This window comes from Ischnura elegans, chromosome X (assembly GCF_921293095.1).
Source record: "Ischnura elegans chromosome X, ioIscEleg1.1, whole genome shotgun sequence".
Lineage (NCBI taxonomy): Eukaryota > Metazoa > Arthropoda > Insecta > Odonata > Coenagrionidae > Ischnura > Ischnura elegans.
This window is the reverse complement of record NC_060259.1, coordinates 4,256,274-4,277,244: the sequence shown is the minus strand read 5'-3', so window position 1 is coordinate 4,277,244 and position 20,971 is coordinate 4,256,274. Positions and strand designations below refer to the sequence as shown.

Genomic DNA, 20,971 nt, shown 5'->3' with positions numbered 1-20,971 from the left:
TTGTCAACTTCATGAACTTTGCAACTCAACCTAAGGAAAACTACTACGTCTACAGCATTCATCTTCCACATTAATTTACACTCATCAGTGCGGATTAATAAAATGGCTTTTGGGTATATTTAGAACTTATATTTTGTTATAAATTAATGATATTATTTAAACTCTTGTCCCATAGTTTACCCCGAAAGATAAAGGAAGTTGTAGATGGAAAAAGAATGGAATCCAGAGGTGGTCACAAAAAATGAATCGCAGCATTCTTTGATTTTATTCTACGCCGGCTTGCTTTTCAGAAAAAGTTGAGTCACAAGAGGAATGTTCCGCGCCCCTTGATTTGGAAACTGTGGAGATAGAGGAAGACGTGTGGATCAGCAATTTCCATTTAGTTGGTTGTCAGGATAAACCAAGGATCCATTTAAAGGTTGTCAGGCCATCGTATAAAGATAGGACTGATGTGCACCACAGGGGAAATGGGGTGTTTGAGGGAAAGTCAAACTCAAAGTTGCCCAAAGAATGTGCAGTTCTATGTTGCTCTTTCCCCAGTTAAAACCAAATAGAAATTGGATTGGGATGATATTTTCACCACGGGTTCCAGTGATAGTGAGAGTGCAGGTGATCACGGTCATCGTCGAAGGTCATCCCTCTAGGATTTCCGATACGGAATTTTTAAGTGACAACCGATCGCAATGACGATGAGCTCGCCTTATTTAGAGTAGGTTTCAGATATATCGTGAGAAAAGCTCCCAAAATGTATTAAAGACTGTTTGGAAAATATTCACATTTTAATGCTACTTTAGGAAGGCTTTCATTACAAAAGTAACTTCTTAACACCTGAAGACGTTGTGTTTATTATATTGATCGAAGTGCGATTGACCGATTCTTTCTGCAGAATAGGAAGTGGCTTCGGGGTTTTTGAGTCACAAGATGGTAGATTGTGTTGGAAGTTCGTCTATATTATCGCTACTAAATTGAAACATTGATAGTCTGGCTTCCTCAGAGCTTCCTGTCGCCCTCCAGGCAAGGTATTTTTAAGTTGAAAGTATCATCGACAGCTTCGAGGTGGAAATAAGTTCACCATAAGACTCTACCGGTCTGCCAAAAGAATACACATTTCACATGAGTATACGCTTTCGCTAATATTATACGCAAGTCTCACTTTGTTATGAACTATAAAACATTTCAGATGCACATCAACTACCTTTCCATTTCTCGGCATCGACTTTCGGCGCCGACGAAGTCTACAGTTTCACTAAAATACCCTGTTATCATGATGGAATCAGTAACAGGAAGCTTGCTAGGATCAGCCTAGGAACAGTGGCGGATACAGAAAAAACTTAAGGGGGGGGGCGCAACATATCTTGAGGTGTCTTTACTTTTATCGTAATAAAAGATGATCAAGTCACAGGCAAAGTATATGAAAATTTTATTTAAAGTGATTATAAACATGTAAAAGACAATGCCATCTTATGATATAAAAAAGTTACAGCTGTGGTTTTGCAATGTTCGGCAATACAAGCGGACCCGCAAGGGGGGGGGGGGCGCGCCCCCGATCTGTATCCGCCACTGCCTAGGAATAACCATATTCCTTCATCTTTACGCAATCTATCGCTTTCAATGGAGGAGAAATAGATCAAATAATAGCCCTGAAGTCACAATGAACAACTCCGATACGTCTGCACTTCAATAAATGAATCATAACCACGCCGTCGCATGTATTCAAGTATGCAACCTATACTATGGCCGTGCCGCCGTGCCTCGTACTGAACTATGACGTCACTTTTCTACCAGCCAATGATCGGGCGTTTTCGCTTCTCACTTGCATTTGAAAATTCTCGTGAACTTTGATGCATTAAATATCGCAAACCACGTCATAAAATAATAAAAAAACTTTCACCGAGGTATGCAAACATATATTTTTACATAATTTTGGGGCTATTGATTATATCTGAAATATATGCCAGTTCCCTATTGTAGAGCTCACGCACGGTAACTTCAGCCCTGTTTCAACAATTTTAAAACGTATTTAATGAAAATTTCCAAGATAAATACTACAATTCCGTTTCCGTTTAGGTAAATGTCAAAGCAGCAATTTATTTTGGGGGTTCACTGAACCAGTGAACCTATAGCACGAGCCGCCACTGATGTCAGGTATTACAAATATATTACAATAATAATTAAAGTGATTATACACATGTAAAATACAATGTAATCTTATGATATAAAAAAGTTACAATTGTGGTTTTGCAATGTTCGGCTATACGGGCAGACCCGCATTAAGGAAGGGGACCCATCTGCACCCCCATCACTGTATCTGCCGCTTGGGCTACTCAAATAATTAAAGAGAAGACATATAACGTCTTGATATATATATGTGTGAAATATTTTTTCAAGGTTCACACAATTATTTCAGAAGTATGATAAAGATTGGATATTAGTGGTGAATCCATGGGAAGGGGTGAGCACTAGATGGAAACTGACCCTATTTGATAGAAAAAATTAATAATACCCCTATGGCCTAGGAGGAGTACTTCATACCACCCAACTAGTAATAGAGTTTATCTGTAGATATTGCCTCCTTCCCCCTAAATATGAGATCCCGATTCCACCATGGCTGTACCTGTTTTACAATTGACTTACTTCCTTTCTTCCCTGGGGGGGCGCAACAAAGGATCTCCACCATACATGGTTCTGTGCCATCTGCTTTACTCCTTCCCAGCTCTTGCCATCTTCCTTTATTTCTTTTTCAGTGGATCTCCTCCAAGTTGTCTGTGGTCTCTGTCTTCTTCTTTTTCCACTCTAAGGCTTGACAAGAGATACTACTCCGAGTGTGGCCTATGTACTCATGCAAATTTCCTTCTCTTGATTACCTCAACTGTAGGGTTTTCATTAGCTCCCCTCATAAGCTCTTTAATAATTATTTTTGTGACCACCCAGATAGCTCAATTACTTGCATACAAATTGTAAATCTCTTGTGCATGCAAATTGTATTAATGCTTGTAAAATAATTGTATTACCGTTGTATTCCAAAACCTCCGAACAAATCATTTGTAATACAATTGTAATAAAGAATAAAAATACGAGCAAAATACAATTTTTTAAACCATTTATTTCCCAAGTATTTCATTTGTAAAACAAGAAAAATACAATCATACTTATGTTTTTAATGAAGCACTCTGCTACTTTTGCTGTCAGTTAGATCAGCAAGTTCTTGTGCATGCGTAAGTAGATGTTAGTGCTTACTTTAGTTTATAAAAACTTTTACTTCTTCTTATATCTGACATGAGACGAATAAGAAGCGTGATTGGCAGCTCTCTACTCTTTCTACACCAAAAGGAATTCGTGAAGTAACTTCATGAAATAAGTTTCATTGATATCTCTGCCTGCCCATGTTTTATACCAAGTCAAAATATGAATTGATATGCAATTACCCTGTGATTTAGTTTGTGGAACTGAATGGAAAAATTAATAGCTTTACAATGTTAATTCGAGGTCCATAGTTAACAATTGCCCATTAATGGGCGACTGTTAACTATGGCCTTGAAATCCTGATGACCCTTGTATTTGCAACTGTAATACAGTTATATTACAAAAGAAATACAACTTGTAATACATTTGTAATTCAGCATTGTATTACAACTGCAATATAATTGTTTTCAAGGACATTTGTCGCTGTGTTACAATTGTAATACAAAGTACTCCATTTTGAAAAACCTTTGTAATATGATTGTATTACAAATGTATTACCACAATTGTGCTGAATGGGCACTATATGATGAAAATTCCGTGTAGGCATTTTATTTAAGAAAATTGACAGCTTAATGTTAGTTAAAGTTTTTGCAACTTTCCATTACTGGTTGCCAAAATATATATTTGACATTTTCACACCTGAGATATGGAAAAATTGTTGGAACACAAACAATAAATATGAGACTCATGGGAAAGCTGATTGCAAAATTGAAATAGACAAAGGGTATTTTTATATGTTAAAATATTTCTTGGAGTGTAGGTCACGTATGTTATGCAAAAAAGTTATAGCCAACGTTTCTGTTTATTAAAAACTATCACCAGGGCTATGAAAGAAAAACATAAGAACAAGGATTACAAGGATTAGGATTAGGTATTTTTACGAGGCTTTGCTGTCAGAGATTTATCTACAACCTTATAATGACTGAAGTAATATCAGTCATTTCCAATTCATTCCAGTTTCCAATTCATTTATGGCTCAAGAATTTCAAAAATAAATAAATAGCTATGAATCGAAGTCTATCAGTTCATGATCCATCCCAATACCAACTTATTACTATGGTCGGCTGGCCAGCAATCGCTGAGGGCCCCGAGCTTATACGGAGCCGTCACAACACTTGCATCTATCATGAAGTGTATATGGAAATTGAAATATTGATATATGTTATTTCATTTCATTATAATATATATTGCATTAGCTTCTCCAGAACTCCTTTGAATATTTTCCTTCCACCTCTGCATTTTCCATACTCACATCATGCTATGATGAAACTTCCTTCTTTGATCAATTGCAGTCCAGCTCAAAGGCTGCTGGCCCTTTTACTGTACATGTATTGGCTTCGAAAATGTTTACTTTTTCATTGAATTACTGTTTACATTGCAATAACTCAATCAAGGGTGTAGCCAGGATCAAAACTAGAGGGGGGCAAGTCACGGTCGTTGAACCTGTAACACAGGAAAGATTAACAAAACCAAAATATCAAGAAAATTGCAACAGCACTTCATTAGTTTTTAAAATTATTTTCTCAAAAAAATTAATTTTATGTATAATACCTACTAATACAGTAGACTCTCGTTATTACGAAGTTCACGGGACCGAAAAATCGGAGGTTCGTAATAACGAAGTTCGTAAGAACGTTGCTTCTAGGAATCGTCGAAAGAAATAGTGTATTATAAACGCGATTAAATTACGCGGAAATATATAGAAACAGGAAAATTAGTTTCAGTTTTTCAACAGAAGACTGCGCCATGACGCAATCGTGGGTTGATATCTTCCCTAATACATTAACTCCGATATTCAAATTAGTTGCGTCCCAAGACCTTGTTCCTAGGTTGATAAAATTACAGTCTGGCCACCGAAAGTTGTCCAATAACAGACAAAATGGTCTAGGTCTGGGTAGGGGGTGAGGGGGCCAGGTAAGAAAGGGAAACGCTTACAAAGTGTTCCATGAAGAAAAGAACCGGAAGGACGACGAGCGTGAAGGACCTAGAGGAATAATTACTTGTTCTTGTGATTCAAAGAATGGGCTTATTTTGGCGGATCAGGCTTATTTCAGTGTTCGTTTATGCATTTGACAACGTTGTATGACTAGGCGAGGGTGTGAGGTGCGTTTGGGGAACAGCGATTGGCTTTAAACCGTGCTGGCGCAGGATGATGCGCCCCTCTTATTGTGCCGTAATCGGACAACCCTCGCCAGCCGGACTGTATGTAAGTTATCGCAGAGTACGGTTATCCTGCGGGATGCAGCACTGCATTACACGTATGCGCTTACTCACGCTTGTGGCGAACTGATCTAGCGGGGCCTGCGATGCATTTGGAGACGAAAAAATAGCTCCCCGCGGTGACGAAGAACGGACGAAACGTTGAACAGTTCCTAAATTCACACCATTTTCATTGATACCTTATTCAGATCATGATCAAAGTGAGTTTCCCAGCGCCACACCGCGTAGTAGCGGCCAAATCGAAAGGCGCCAAATTTGAAATTTGAAAATTTTGAATGCTCGTATCTCTGAAAATTCGTAAATCGAATGTGCATAGGAAGAGGACTGACTGTACATCGAATTTACTAACGCTTATGAGTGGGTTACCATGACTACACAGGAATGAAGGCTGTTATATGATGTAGCGTGTAAACTGAATAAAGAACCATAATTGACGCTCTTAGGCACAGTACACGAGAATAACTTAAACGTGGCGCGATTATTGAAACTTGAGTGCAGTGAATACCCACCTAAATACCGTGACTTGTGCGTGCAACTTCGTAATAAAGTTCATATTGTAACCGCCGGGACCGGGACTTAGGTTCGTAATTTCGTAAAAACGAAAATTTCGTAATAGCGTTTCTTTTACAATAGCTTGGATAGGCCTTTTCGACGGGACCAACTATTTGCTTCGTAATAACGAGAACTTCGCAACAACGTAGTTCGTATTAACGAGAGTCTACTGTATCACTTTTCTTGGCTTTAAATACAATTAGTTCAAAATTTAAATGTACTTGTGGTTCTAGGGATGGGGGGGACAGATAACCCCTGCCGGCCTTTGCTGGGTACACCCATGAACTCAATGAATAAATTTATATTTTCAAACCTCTGATGATCTCAAAAGCATATCATAGAGACATCTTATAAGGTGCTTTGGAGATCAATTATGTCTCATGAGATGCAGCTGAGATATTCCATGTTATGTCGGAATAAAGTGTTCTACCCTTTTAGTGGCCAGTTTTTGAGCATGCTCCTGACTGCAGGCATAGAGTAAGTATTCTTACTCTATACATGTATACACATAGTAAGAATATACTTACTCTGTGATGCAGGGCATAGGTTTTTTATTGTGCTTATGGGGCTCAAGAGGCTTCAGGAAAGATGATGTTTGCAGAAGAGAAATTGTTTCCAGGAAGAGGCCATTCATAAATTCTATGAATATTAGATATATGTCCAATAAGTGAAGCTAAATTTGGTTGAACGTGTCTCTCTCTCTCTCTTGGGCCATTCATCCAACCATTACTTGATTTCAGTTCCTTACTCACTTACAATTAATCTTCATTAGTCCACAATCCACTGGCCTTGGTGGCAGGAGGCAAAGTCCTTGCCTGCCAAACAAGCGGTTGTGCGTTGGGGTCCCCCCAGGGTAGGTTGCCCCTATCCATGGCATGGATGGTCGTTTAAGTTTAATAATTAAGTTGTTAATAAATTCTGATGTAGAAGACCAATACTGACCTGTTTTTGGTGGTATGGGAATAAATAAAAAAACATGGGTTCCCTGCAGAACAATACAGACAAATTTATGGTGATTTCAGCAGTAGTAAATAAGTATCAAGTTAGTAAACATTTCATCAATATTTATTTGAAACCATGTATCACGGGAATCAAAATATGCATATTTTTGTAAATGTTTTTGATAATTCTGTGGTATGTAAACATTTTGTTCTACTTGCCTCAACATTTTTGTTTCACTTACATAGTAAACAAAATTTATAAACAGTAGAAAACATTTCCTTTGCCTAAGAAGGTCCATGAGCCTAATGGGGTAGGTATGTAGGCTAGTCCAAAATTTCAGTTTTGTTGAACAATATAAGGTGGAATTTGCATTTTCAACAGGCAAGATTACAATGATTAATAGAAAATACATTTGTTTCTCTAATTTTCTTGAAATACAAGCAGTATTCTACAGGAATAATTAAGAAATTGCATGTAGATGATCATTACAGTTCATTGAGATTTTTAGAAAGTATTTTCTCCTGTTCAAGCAAACTATGGCTATTTTTCTCAGCTAACCTCTTCATAGTTAGATACATACTAGATTTGCCAGTACGACTTTTTATGATATCTTATAAATATTGACACTGCTTTTCAACACTAGTTCTAATTTACACTAAGTACATAATTTCAAGTCTAAAAGTAGTTGCTAGATAGAAATATTGGTTTGAAAAATCTGCGTGCATTAAAAATGCCATATTTGGTGACTTACTTTCAGAATTTGGAGGCAGCATTTGCCTGAAGCTTTGAGCACACACAAAGTAATATTACCAAAAGACTTATTTATTCACACCAATGAATGTTTACTTAATGGATTTTATAGCATATTAATCTATGTTGTTGGGTTCAAACATAGTTGGTAAATTCATACTGGTTTAATACAATAAAGCTCCATAAAACAAAGTCATATAACAGATAATGTTACTATGCCACATTAAAATACATGCTAATATTTAAGCTACTATGACATAACCATTACATGAATATGAACACAACCTAATTGGGCACTTTCCATTCATAGGAAGCAACCTTACACTTACAAATGCATTACGTAACAATTTTAAACAACATTGTAATGCATTATAGCAATAGATGATTTTCAGAGATGACTCTTTACAGCAAAAATTAATAACAAGTGTTAAATTATCAGGTGACTCATTTGAAGTATTACACAGTAGGTATCACATGAAGTACATGCATATCATAACTATTTGCTCACATGAAAGGCATCCCGTGAAAACACCTGCATACCATGTTGATAAACTCAATATTTTTCATACTTAGAATGAAATACTTACGTACTGGTTTGCAGGCTTTTTTCCTCCAAAAGTTGGAAAAATAAGCATTATCTAATTATAGTTTTAGAATAACAGGAACAAGTTCCATGCTTTATTAAGTTCTGATACATATTAACATATTTTCAATGAATTGGTTATCCATATATTTCTTTCTTTTGGTTGAAGCTTATACCTAGTCAGAACATATCTAAAACATATTACTTCCCTAGTATTTTTCTAATTGATATCTATGTCATTAATAAATTAACATAGCTACCCAAAATTAATTTAAGGCCTCTGAGTGGAGTGATTGTCTCATATAACTTCATGGATCTGTATGGATAATATTTCACCCTGACTCAAAATATGGGTTTATTTTATTTTATTAAACTAAGTTAATACTTTTGCATAATGATCAGTATGCAATTAATGCATCAATGTATTTTAGAACATAAGTAATACTTACATATTAATTAAGATAATGTAGGCTGGTATTGGCTTAAATAAATTAAATAATGTTTCAAAACTATCCAGTCAACACAACAATTATGGCCACAGTGTGGCCAAACTGTGGTTTACCTGTGGCAACCATGGCTATGGCTAGCCACAGCTTGCCATACTATGGTTGCCATGCGGCAAGACATATAGTCTGGCTTGCCAAACACATATGCAACTATGGCCACACTTTGGAAAGGCACAGTTGCGACAGGTGATAAGTTTGGTTACGGTTACTATGGATACAGGTTTGTTGATGAGTTATCAAAATGAGAGATGGTTGATTTTATTGATATAAAGAAAGCGTGTTAAAGAAAGAAGAATATGTATTTATTTAAAGAGGAAAGGCCTCCACATTATTAATTGATTTAATCTATTTTGGAGTCTTTCTGTGACTTTACTGTGAATACTGTGATGTTGAAATGTGGGGAAGATTAGATAGGCTACCGTAAATGTTGTAATGACTAAATATGTGATTTTACCTGTAACAGATTGGCCCATAGGCCTAGTTAAAATATCTGGAGGTGGACTTTTAACATGTTCCTGTCTCAAATCCAAGCCAATATTGAAATACTAGCCGATCTGCAATGTTGTTTTTTTTAGTAACTAACCTAGACGATCATTAATGGTTATATTATGTTATATATGGTCCATTTACTACAATAATAAAGTACTTACAAACATATCATTTACTAAGTAGGTGCTTTTCTTTGAATTTACCTTTCTGATACTCTATATCGCGAAGTGTTACTTTGGGGTATGTGGTGCCAACCAGAGGGCATTTTACCCTATATATAATTTTAATTGATGGTAAATGAAATTTTTTAATGCTTTATTAAAATTTATGGTTCACTTTTGATTTTCCAAAAATTATTATTTTCCATTGATGGGCATAGCTTGGATTGAAGGAGGTACAATAATACCAGTAAAAAGGAATTATTATATATGTATTAATATATATTAGTGGTAGAGCATTGATGCTAGCCAAAATGTGGCCATTGTGTGGCTGTCCACACTGAAGCCACATTATGGCTAGCCACACTTTGGCCAGTGTGTGGCCGGGGGTCAAAACCATTATGGCGCCATAATGGCAACCCATTATGGTCATAATGCCTTGCCACAGTACGGCCAAAGTATGGCCACATTGTGGCCATAATTGTTGTGTTGACTGGGTACTGACAAATACTTCAGGAGCTATTTAAATCTGTGTTGTTGCTGGGAGCGTTTCATGTGAATAACGTGGTCACATTTTCAGCAAATGCAAAAAATTCATTAGAGAACAATGCTACTAATAAACATGTTACATGCATGTCCACATTCAATTCCATTGAAAGTTTGTCTTCTTTCATAACATCTCAAAATATTTGTATGGGAAGTGCAAAGTATATAAAGGTACTTTTGAGCTTATGGTGTATTCATTCTAGGAAGGCATATATGTACTGCTGTAGGGTAGATGCCTACAGCACTTCATTCAAAACAAAGCTTGAGGTATTTTCTACTTTCATAATATTTTGATTTGATTCATATATATGATTGTTCTTCACATGAATATTCAATTCTGCTACTAGGTTACAAAGTTAGTCTCAGAATTAATGAAAGCAATAAACTGGGAGGGAGAGAAAACAGTCAATGGGTACTTTAAGTACAAAGTTTTATGCTATCATAAACAAGATAATTTGCTCTACCCTTTGAGAAACAACAAACTGAAACCAACTTCATGTTACTTTCTTTCACAATATAGCAATCCTTAACAGTAAATAATTTTTATTATTTACAATTTAAAAATAGTTAAGCCCATCCATCAGACATTGAATATTTTTTGGTCTAGGCTGGAGCAAATTCTATAAAATTTGTATAACACATTATAGAGAAACTTGGGAGCAATAACTAGTGTTTTCAACAAATAAACTACCTACTCCTGCTTACTAATACATTTGAAAAGGGAGTGAACCCTATCACAGGCAACAAGCTAACTAATACTGCTGCAGCATTTAGTTTCAGTCATTGATGCTGCAGAAGCATAACTTCTAATGTGTTTGCAGGTAACCAATGCCATTAATCTGAAAAAAAATGTACAGTCTAGTTTAACTTCTGATCAAAATAATACAATGCTTCTGTGAATTACAGAATAAATTACTTACAGATCTATTCCTTACATTGAGAAAAAATAGAGAGTTGCATTTGGATAGTGAAAAATATGAAGGAGAATCACACATTTTGGAAAATACATCACAAAATATCCCCAAAATCTAAACATTTTTATCCATTTACAGCAAATGAAAATCTAAATGTTTCACTTAATTAGGTCAAACATTTTATCGTGTCAGCAGATGGGCATTATAGGGGGAGGAATGTTGGTGTAATGAAACATTACCACTGGGAGATGGGCACACCTGATTACATATATTGATTACTTACTGTCATGTCATATTCAATAATATACATTGGTATTTCTAGCTGGTCTGGTGAAATTTTAGTGTACAGATTCTTCACTCCATCCATGTTTTGTACCTTCTGCTTAATAGCAGGAGCCATGAAAGTTGTGAACCACCATGTCATCATCTAAAGAGACAAAATACATAAAAATAAATCAATCCAGGATTGTAAAAATAATTCAAAGACAATCTTAAATGGAAAATACCTTGGTCCAAAATGTGGGATGCACTATATAAAAGGCTTTTAAGTTTTTCTTGTACCTGAAAACAAAACATTATCCATTAAATTTTAGCATAAAATAACAGATAACATTATAATTAAACTGACTAAAATATTAGGTCGGTTCTATTATCTATTTGGCTTTGTACCTTGAAACTGCACTAAAAACTAAAATATCTCTAAAGGAAACAATTAGAATTAGCATTTCACTAGAGCAATAAAGCATAAGGTTCTCTTTTATCTTCTGACACCTTTATTTCATTAATTATTTTATAACCATTTTACACTGAGCATATTGTTCATAAAACAAGTGTAAACGTAACATTTTGTAATTGCAAAAAAAATTTTGTTCAAGTAATCTATGCCTTTTTATATTGCACCTTTTGTATATGCTTCACTTGATGAGAGCATTGTCTGGGCACCCTAAGCTCGGGGCCCTCAGCAATTATCAATCAGCCAACCTGGCCTGACGGCCCCTATTACCCTGGGAAACAAAATTAGCACCTTTTACAGAAATAATCTTGTGCTGGACGGTGTCAATAAGTAGATATGATTTTATCAAGTCAAGAGGGATGCCAAAAATGCCCATCAGTTGAGTTTATTGAGAAGCAGTTGATGGTCAACACAGTCAAAATCTTTAGAGAAATCAAAGAGCATTGCAGCAACTTCCATTCTTTAATCTAGAGCATTTAATGAATGGGATATTAATTGATAGCCAGCAGATGATGTAGATTTATGTTGCCTAAAACCATGCTGTGATGGTGAAAGGAGATTGGTAACCTCTAGGTAAGAAATTAACCTGACATAAAAAGCCCTTTCAAATAATTTGCTGAAAACCTTCAGCAGTGAGATTGGATTGCATGAATTTATACCATGTCTACCACCCTTGTTTTTGATACCTTAAGTGGGGATGGAAACACCCCTAATCTGATTTATTCATTTAGAAGTTAGTGAAGAAGTTCCATAAAAAAGTAAAAAAAAAGTTTAATTACGGAACTAAAATTTTATAAATGCCAGAGCTTTGTCTTTTACCCAGGCTCTGAACAATATTTTTCATTTCAGATTTGGTGAGCGGATAGAGAAATAAGGACTTGGAATGAGTGACAGCAAAACCTTCTAGATTAGGAGAAGCACTAATTTTATCAATGGGAGAAGATTAGAAATAATCATAAAAGTTAGAGGCAAATTGGTGAAAGTCAGATAAAATGTTTCCTGATTAATCAATAATCTGTATTTGAGATAAAGTATGCTTTTTGGATTCCCTTCTATATCACAAGTGAATCTGCTCACCTTCATGGAGAGATTGTAAAGCATATTAACTAGAGATGGGTCGAAGAGCAGATTTCTCGAACTCAAATATCGAATTCGAATATTAAATCATAGCTCGAATATTCGAATACCTCGAATACTAGAGTTGCGCAAAGTATATAAAACGTGCGTTTCTTCTTCTATTTCACTTGATGAATGTATAAATAAAAAAGGTATCCAGTGGAACCATGATCTATAGTTTTTTAAGGGGATGGACGAAAAAAACGATGAATGCGGGAATGTTTGACTCGGTTGCCTATGCAGCAGGAAACACAAGATATTGGGGAGTAAGTTTGATTTCCTATAAAGGATTCCAACAGGAATTTAGCTGATTAATGGAATATTTTAATTTTATGGAAACAGTTTGGGCATATAGTTGATTCAACCAACATCTCTTTCAAATATCGCCGAGCTATGAAGGCACCCACTGTCAAGTACTAGCGGACAATCCGAGGCGTTTTGCAAAATACATGCGCTTCTCCGCCGGATTTTCTTCTTCTTCAATTATTTTCAGTCCATCTTTGGAAGTTCTCACGAGATAAGCAGATGAATTCGAATTTCTAGCAGGGAGAATTCAATTTTCCTGAGAAAATATCCCTTCCTCTCTGACTGTGACAATAGAAAATTATAGCATAACTCATAAATTGTAACTTGATATAGGTATGTTTTCGGAAAAAATACCACATCAACTTCCGAGAAGCTCAGCTGCGAGGATATCGAGTTTCGCTAGAATGCTAAGTCTCCGTCCTATTTCGACATTTATTTCCTTGCGTAAAATGCTCAAATAAAGTCAGAAATACGTCGCGTTTGGTCTTATTCTTTTTTAAATTACGCGCACATTACTAATATTTCAATCCAATAAAGGTGTAATATCAATAGGGTGGTTTCCTATTATTTTTTTATTGCCTTAATCGAAAGATTATTACTCCTGGAGTACGTATTTCGCGCTTTTAGATTTTTAAATGACAACATCTATTTTTCGCGATTAAATGAAAAGTGAAAATTTTCAAGCGCGCGAAAACGAGACGCTTAAGTATGAATGTCGGGAAATATCTCCGTACGTCGTATTTCTGGTTCCCCCTTCCGCCCGGTGAGGTGACCTTGAGGCGAGGCTTAGCTCTGATACGTCGCAGGATGCTAGCGGATAGCTGAGTACCTTCCTGAACGGTAGCGCTTGGCTTAAAAAAGGTTTATTAATACCTTATCAAACGAAGAAAACTTTCCGACATTAGCCAGTTTTAATAGGTGATTATTAAGACATGTTTCCCTGAGCTCTGTGCCTCATGCTTGCATTGGTAACCTCAGACGATGCATAACTCCTATCCTCTCGTGTAGAAACTAGGTCCCTGTGACGTCATGCGGAGTGGAATCGCATGGGCGCCAATCTGGCCTTTTTCAAATGAGGATAAAATTTGACCCTTGCCATTCGTCTAAACCGGTATTTCAAAAACCAAATAATTTGTGTATTATGAATACACTAATGGTGGGTAACGAATCGCAATCAATGCCTTTCGTTTTCTTTGATGAAGGAAACTACCCTATTGCCGAAAGTCATTGTTAGACACCTTTCGGGATAATAGATGACTCTTGCAGCAATTGACCTCCAGAAATGGGGAACTTCGAAGCAGGTAGGCAGAATAAGGTCAGTGAGGGAGAAAGAGGGAAGCGTGAAACACGAGTCTATTACTCTCATGTAACTTGATATTTTCTTCTGAAGCTTTTTATTTATGGTCTTCGTAATACGAACCCTGCGCGAGCTGGGACCTTTTCACCTTTTGTTTGATTTCGGAGAGGAGGAAAGCTTCGGAGGAGGGGCCGAGGGCTGATGGATGGAGGGGGTAGTGGATTTTGGGAATTGCGCTGCGTAGTTACCATCCCGCGGTACTGAGGTTCTCCTGCAGCTCGATTCTGTAAATGTGATATCTGTGCTTCGCGTGCTTCGAACCACAGTGGAGTTCTCACGCCTCTCACCGTGAAAGACGTTCAAGCGATTCTGCAAGCCTGTGTCGTGAGATGTTTGACGGATTGCGAACGATCACTTCAGTTTCTTATGTTGGTAGCTGTGCGGATGCGAGGAACGAATCAGAATCTCCGACACAAACGTACTTCAGCGGCCAACTGCAACTTCAGTTACCATAGAGAAACAAACATATACAATGCCGTGGAATATTCACTCCCAAAGTAAATAATACTTCTTTACTCAATTTTGAGTGAGGTCTTTTCTTTTAAAAGTACCTATTAATGATAAGTTACGGTTGCTTAATTAGTTTATAGCTATAAACTGTATATTACCTCTTTTATATGTTGTCAAGTGCTGCGTATCGAAGTCAGTTATCACGTAGCGGGCTCGTAATTGCACAATTAGCTCTAATTTCCTCATAGTATGGAGCTAATGCTTACGCGGAATGATAATAAGTGTTATTTTATTATTTAATAATGGTTCATTCTCGTATGCGTTTGAGCTGTTCTCATCATTTCAGTACATAATTTTAAATGCGCTGTGGTGCGTATACATATATGTCTGATTGTGCAAGCACATGCCACTATTCACGATTCATACTGATGAAAATGTTTCTGGCGCGAATACTAGTAGATTATTAACAGTTTCTGCTAGAGGACGAGATATTTACATGTCTTAGTATTTCTATTGTGTCAACAGAAAAACGAATAATGTTGGTCGTGTTACTGAACGGCAGCAATAATGCATGGAAGAGATGGAATAGATGATCAATGTTTATCTTAACGTACTAAAGTATGCCCCGGCAAGCCATCTAATCGTCTACGAATTAATCGTGGTGTGAACTCAGTGATCCATCGCCAATCTCGCGTCTCGAAGGGATTGTTGATATCGCGTATCTGCCGCCGAAGTATGTGCATCTATTGCCTCCGTCGACATTGATGCTCATGCAAAAGTAGCGGAGGTATGTAAAGAGCCTCCATTCTCGTTAATAAAAACAAATCGAAGGCTTGAACTTACGAAACAAATATTAAATAAATCTGTTAACATTCAGTACCGCACAATACTTTTACCAATGGTTCTACTCCAAATTATTATGAACATTAAGTTGTGAGTATTTTACTTGTACATTCTAGAAGATGCACAAATATAAGATAATTGTCAAACCCTCAGCGCAAGGTTTAACTTCCCACCAACTTCAATCGCAATGAAGGCCAATCAATTTAAATAGGACGCGAATGTAAATTTAACTTTACGCATTTCTTTTATTTGTTTTTAATACATATTACTTATGGGAAGTGACAATATGAAATAGCCACCATCGTAATTAATGAATAATGTGCTATTAATTATCAACCACAGCGTAAATTCATAATGAAAAATTAGAGCGCATTGCCGCGACGAAGCTACCACTGCTACCACGGGCCCTCTTGGGCGTGAATACTTTCACGGACGCGGCTGTGAGAGTGACGTCACTAAAAAGTTTCAGAATCGCTCCAGCGTCAAAGCCGTGAATACATTGACGAAATCCGCTTGTGACGGCCATATCACATTTACAGAATCGAGCTGCTGGTGGGGGAAACCGGGGATTGTCGGATTTTTGCATCCAATCATTTTCGGTTCCCCACGTCGAACTCTTTTCACCGCTCTAATCCGCGAATTTGATGTAGTTCGTCAACTTGCCTAAAACGGTGCTGGATGCACTTAACGACTAGTTTTTTCTACATTTTCCCGAGCCAACTACCAACGACGTGCGTGCGACAGTGTATGGCGCGACATTCAAAGTATTCGAGTATTCGCGGATACTATTCGCAAGTCTCTAATATTAACTTATAAAAGAGAGCTTTATTTTCTTGAAGAATTCCATCGCCACCCTGATTTAATGATAAAATAATTTTAAGGTGATGCTATAAATCAAACCCTCACGTAATGTTTGGAAGAAAATCAATACAATGTCCAATTCTTGAAGTGTATCAATGGATGTAAATGTGCTCCCCATAACGCATGTAATTGTCACAGTTTCTTGTTTAACAAGTGAGAAATATAGCCCTACCTCATCATCACATAACCAAGCCTTTTATACAATTCTAGAGTAAATACACCAAATGAGGGCTGATGATGAGGTTGGTATGGTAGCTAGAGTTTAATATTCCCACCCAGTGGACCGAGGTTGAAATCTGAGGCTAGTTGGCAGAGATCTTTCAGAGATTGGCTGATCCTGTCAGGGGCACTTTTTGAAGGGCACACTCAAATACAACACTCCTCTTGGCAGGTGGCATGTATAGCCCTGGAACCCTTGGTGCCTTTTGTTAAGAACATGCTAATGATGACACTGGATACCTTTCTTCACTTGCCTCTCTCTCTCTTTACAGCGGAAATGGCTTTCATTATCAGTCACGTCCTACAGATATTTACCTACCTACCATCAAAATAAATTGAAGTTTATGATATAGGTAATTAAGTTATATGCGCATGAATAATAGATACATATATACTCACTTGTAAGGAAGGACATTGTAAACATCCCTTAGCCATGTAAGTGAAGGATGATTGCTACTGGATGTCAAGGTGTGAAAATAAGCAATTACATAGTCAGACTTCACTATTGGATCCAGGAGGTAGATAAGATACAGCAATGCCTAAGATGGAAGGAAAGCATTGGTTACTTGTTGGCATGTGTATGTACAACAATTAATGAAATTGATACTTAAAAAATGAATATGATTAGTGAGCATATTCAATGCAAGATTATGAAAGAAAATTTTATAAAACTAGCTAATAATTTTAATGAAGGATGAAATAAAAAACTGAATGATGAGCCAAAATAACCATGTAACTAACCTTCTCTAAATTAATTTCTCCAAAGCGGAACCATTTGCCAACAAAAACAATGACTGGACGACCTAGTCTATCAACACCACTCTGGTAAAGGCATCCAATGCCAGACACCTCTGACAGATCTTCCATTTTGGCACGTCGTAATAAACGTTCATATCTAAAAAGAAAAAGATCCTTAGGACAAGGAATATCCTGATATTTTAGAGTTTAAGGCATCATGAGATTGATGAATTGGAGGAAATATATTGGTTTAGAAATTTTACATATTCATTTTTGAAATCATTAAAATAGCTTAGTACCTACGGCAGACTGCAGAAGTTTTATCACTACACATGAGAAAATTTGAATTTCATAGCACATAAGATTATTCCTCATTTTCATTGATTCCTTTTATTTATTCTATTTTTCAAAATGTTGCAATGGGCTTGTTCACTCATGCCCGAATTCACAATTTATTCATGGGATTGAGTATTGATGGAAGGGAAGGATAAATGGCAACAAAAAACAAACCCAATGCCAATTCATTCATTCATTCTCTCAGAAGTTTGAAAGAAGAAAATGCAAAAGTTGCCCCTCACTTGCAATGAGTAAGTAATTCCATTTGAGTTTATTTACTTGCTTGGGGAGAATCTTTCATTAATGGAAGGAATCGCTCGCATGAGTGTAAGCAACAAAAATCAGCTTGATGCCCGAAGGCCGAGAGTTAGTGGAGAGGCTGTCAACGGATTGACAAGTTTATCATGTCATTTACTTACTTCCAAGTTAAAGTGTTAAGGCCATTGCCTTTTTTGTCACAAATAGTTTGATAAGTACGCGACCGATTGAAAAATAGAAAAATTAAAGGTCTTTATTTTTTAAACTCTGTCACAGTCAACAGAGAAATACGTACAATACATGAATAAGCTACACTGACTTTGATGATAGGTCACAAGAAGACAATTTCATCGATTTCCCATACTCAATTTTAACAGATGAAAATATTTAACATGAATGCAGCTTTTTTGTTATATACAGAGTATCCTCCCCTTCCACCATACCTCATTTCATAAAACAGTCCAGTTAAAAGTACTCTTACATGCTGCCAGGGAGCATAATCAATTTCAGCCCACATCCATTACAAATAGCCAAATTGTACCTACTAGTTACAGCAAAATTACAGCTGGCTAAGGCTTTGAATTCTGTACAGTCATTCCTGAATGAGGCTGCTTGTAATAGGCAATGCTGGATTCCTTCACCTCGATATAGACTGTCACACTGGATCAGGGGCGGATCCAGGATTTCTTTCTGGGAGGGGCACAAGCATGGCCGTATCCAGGATTTTGTTCAGGGGGGGCACAAGGATACCTTGTTACAAGTGAGACGAACAATACAAACGAACGAAATAATAATGGGACTGTATTAAAAATCTAGCATATTTTTAAGGGTCAGGGGGGGCACGTGCCCCCGTGCCCCCCTCCCCCTGGATCCGCCTATGCACTGGATGTTTAAAGCTTGGAATCCAACATGCGTTGCAGTATGAATAAACATCATTTTCATTTATTCTCAGGACAATGAGCCATGGATTTTTATAACTTTCAGGAGGTTAATATGGTATTCTTGCCATAGGGTACCTATCATGTTGCAGAACAGACCTTTCTTTGTTTTGCATTTCTTTGAGCATTATATCTCCCAGGGGGTCTCCTTGTCCATGGCTTCCACCGAGCAGTCGTTGTTGATCCAAGTCACCTTGCATCTGACTGAAAGCATGCTCACCAACATTTAAGGAAACATCAAATTGAGAGGAAGACCATGACGAAAGATCCACAGACTCATCACAACCTAAACAAAAAATGAAGACATCACATTGTGGAGGTAATGACTGAGAATAGTAGTCCTATTTTGGCAATGAGTCCATCCAAATGTTTTATTTCACACCAAATAAATGTACAAAGCAAGGTGAAGCACTTAATTTTATGGCAAAAAAGAGATTGATGTTTACATGAGTCTCTTAATGGAAAATATATGAAGCCAATATAAAAAGATTTGTTAACTTAGAAGTGGAAATTTTGTCAACTGTGTAACTTCAATAAATTAATGATTTTGAAAGTAATATAATTGAATAATGAAGAAAACAACTTTCTTCTGCTCTCATTCTACAAAATATAAAGTCAACTATAAGTTTAAACTAACCATCTGAATTGTGAGAATTCTGTGGATTATCAATGATACGAATTTGTCTGTCAGGGATCTGAGGTTCTCCATCAGGACCACCAATGTCCAAAGGCAAGTATCGCCTCCCATTTTCTTCCTCAATTGGATTGCGGGGAAAGTATAGGGGCATTAAAAGGCGATATATTCCAAGGTCCAAGGGGTCCAAAACAAATACCACAGTCGAAAGAAGTGCCCCTGACCACTGTTCCAAAAATCGCCGAGTGGTACCTAAGGAAGAAAATTTATATTTACCAGGGTAAAGTGTATATACTCATAGAATCAATGGTAAATAAGTCCAGTTTAGTTGTAGCCGACCAAGAATAAGAGAAAGAGCTAAAGTATGTGTGAATAAATTAGTAAATTCTTGCTCAAAAACCAGAGCTATAGAAATGAATGGAGACCTAGCCCTTATGAAAGTAACAAATGACAAGAATCCAACATATTTTAGGCATCCAATTTTTCCATCGGTCCTTGGTGCTTTTTACAACCAAGTATTTCTTGAAGTTCTTTCTCATAATCCTGGTTGCTTTTCAATCTCTTGCAACAAATGTTTGATTGAATTTCTGTAATCAACACCATTCTCGCACAGAAACTGGAAGTCGCGAACGCAGACAGCTGATGCGCACTATAGCGCAAGAGTAAAAAGCAAACGCGCCTTTTTGCCACGGATGGTGAAATTGAAACTGAGCTGCTCGTATGGGAAAGTAGTCAAAAGGCCCTACTCAACTGCATGTCTCGCACGCCAAACACAAAAAGAGTGATCTCCGGGCAGTACCCCAATAAAAATAAACTCCCCCATGGCGGGTAAAAGAAAGGTAAAGGAATGGTAGTAGCCATCATATGGTGGGTAGTTACCCTTGTAAAAACCACGCCCTTCCCTCCGAGGAGGGTAAGGGAAGGAAATAACAAACCTTCGTCTACACCTCCTGAAAACTCCTTCGCTTACCATCCGTCTACACTGCATTAAGGGTAAGGGAAGGGTAGGCCTATACTTCATCCTCCCTTCCTTGGCACTCCTTCGCTTTCCATTCCTCTATCCTTCATCCAATATCAATTAAGGGTAAGGGAAGGGAAGGCCTATACTTCATCTACCCTTACTGGGAACTCCTTTGCTTACCATACGTCTATCCTTCGTCTAACATCTATTCATCTATTAGGTGTAAGGTAAGGGTAGGCCTATACTTCATCTACTCTTCCTGGGAACTACTTTGTTTACCATTCGTCTATTTTTCGTCCAACATCTATTACGGGTAAG

The 20,971-nt window shown here is 37.1% G+C and overlaps 1 protein-coding gene across 6 annotated transcripts in view; it reads right to left on the bottom strand.

The window, feature by feature from the left end:
- Positions 1-7,064: 7,064 nt before the first annotated feature.
- Positions 7,065-20,971, bottom strand: part of LOC124171680 (protein GDAP2 homolog) — a 424,204-nt gene continuing 410,297 nt past the window's right edge. For all 6 annotated transcript variants that reach the window (XM_046550918.1, XM_046550917.1, XM_046550914.1 and 3 more), the window contains 7 exons: positions 19,696-19,944; positions 19,158-19,344; positions 17,530-17,683; positions 17,188-17,327; positions 11,410-11,464; positions 11,187-11,330; positions 7,065-10,828 (listed from right to left, as the gene is read on the bottom strand). In XM_046550918.1, coding sequence (XP_046406874.1) covers positions 10,796-10,828; positions 11,187-11,330; positions 11,410-11,464; positions 17,188-17,327; positions 17,530-17,683; positions 19,158-19,344; positions 19,696-19,944 — 962 coding nt within the window. In that variant the 3' untranslated portion in view covers positions 7,065-10,795. The remainder of the gene's footprint in view (positions 10,829-11,186; positions 11,331-11,409; positions 11,465-17,187; positions 17,328-17,529; positions 17,684-19,157; positions 19,345-19,695; positions 19,945-20,971) is intronic.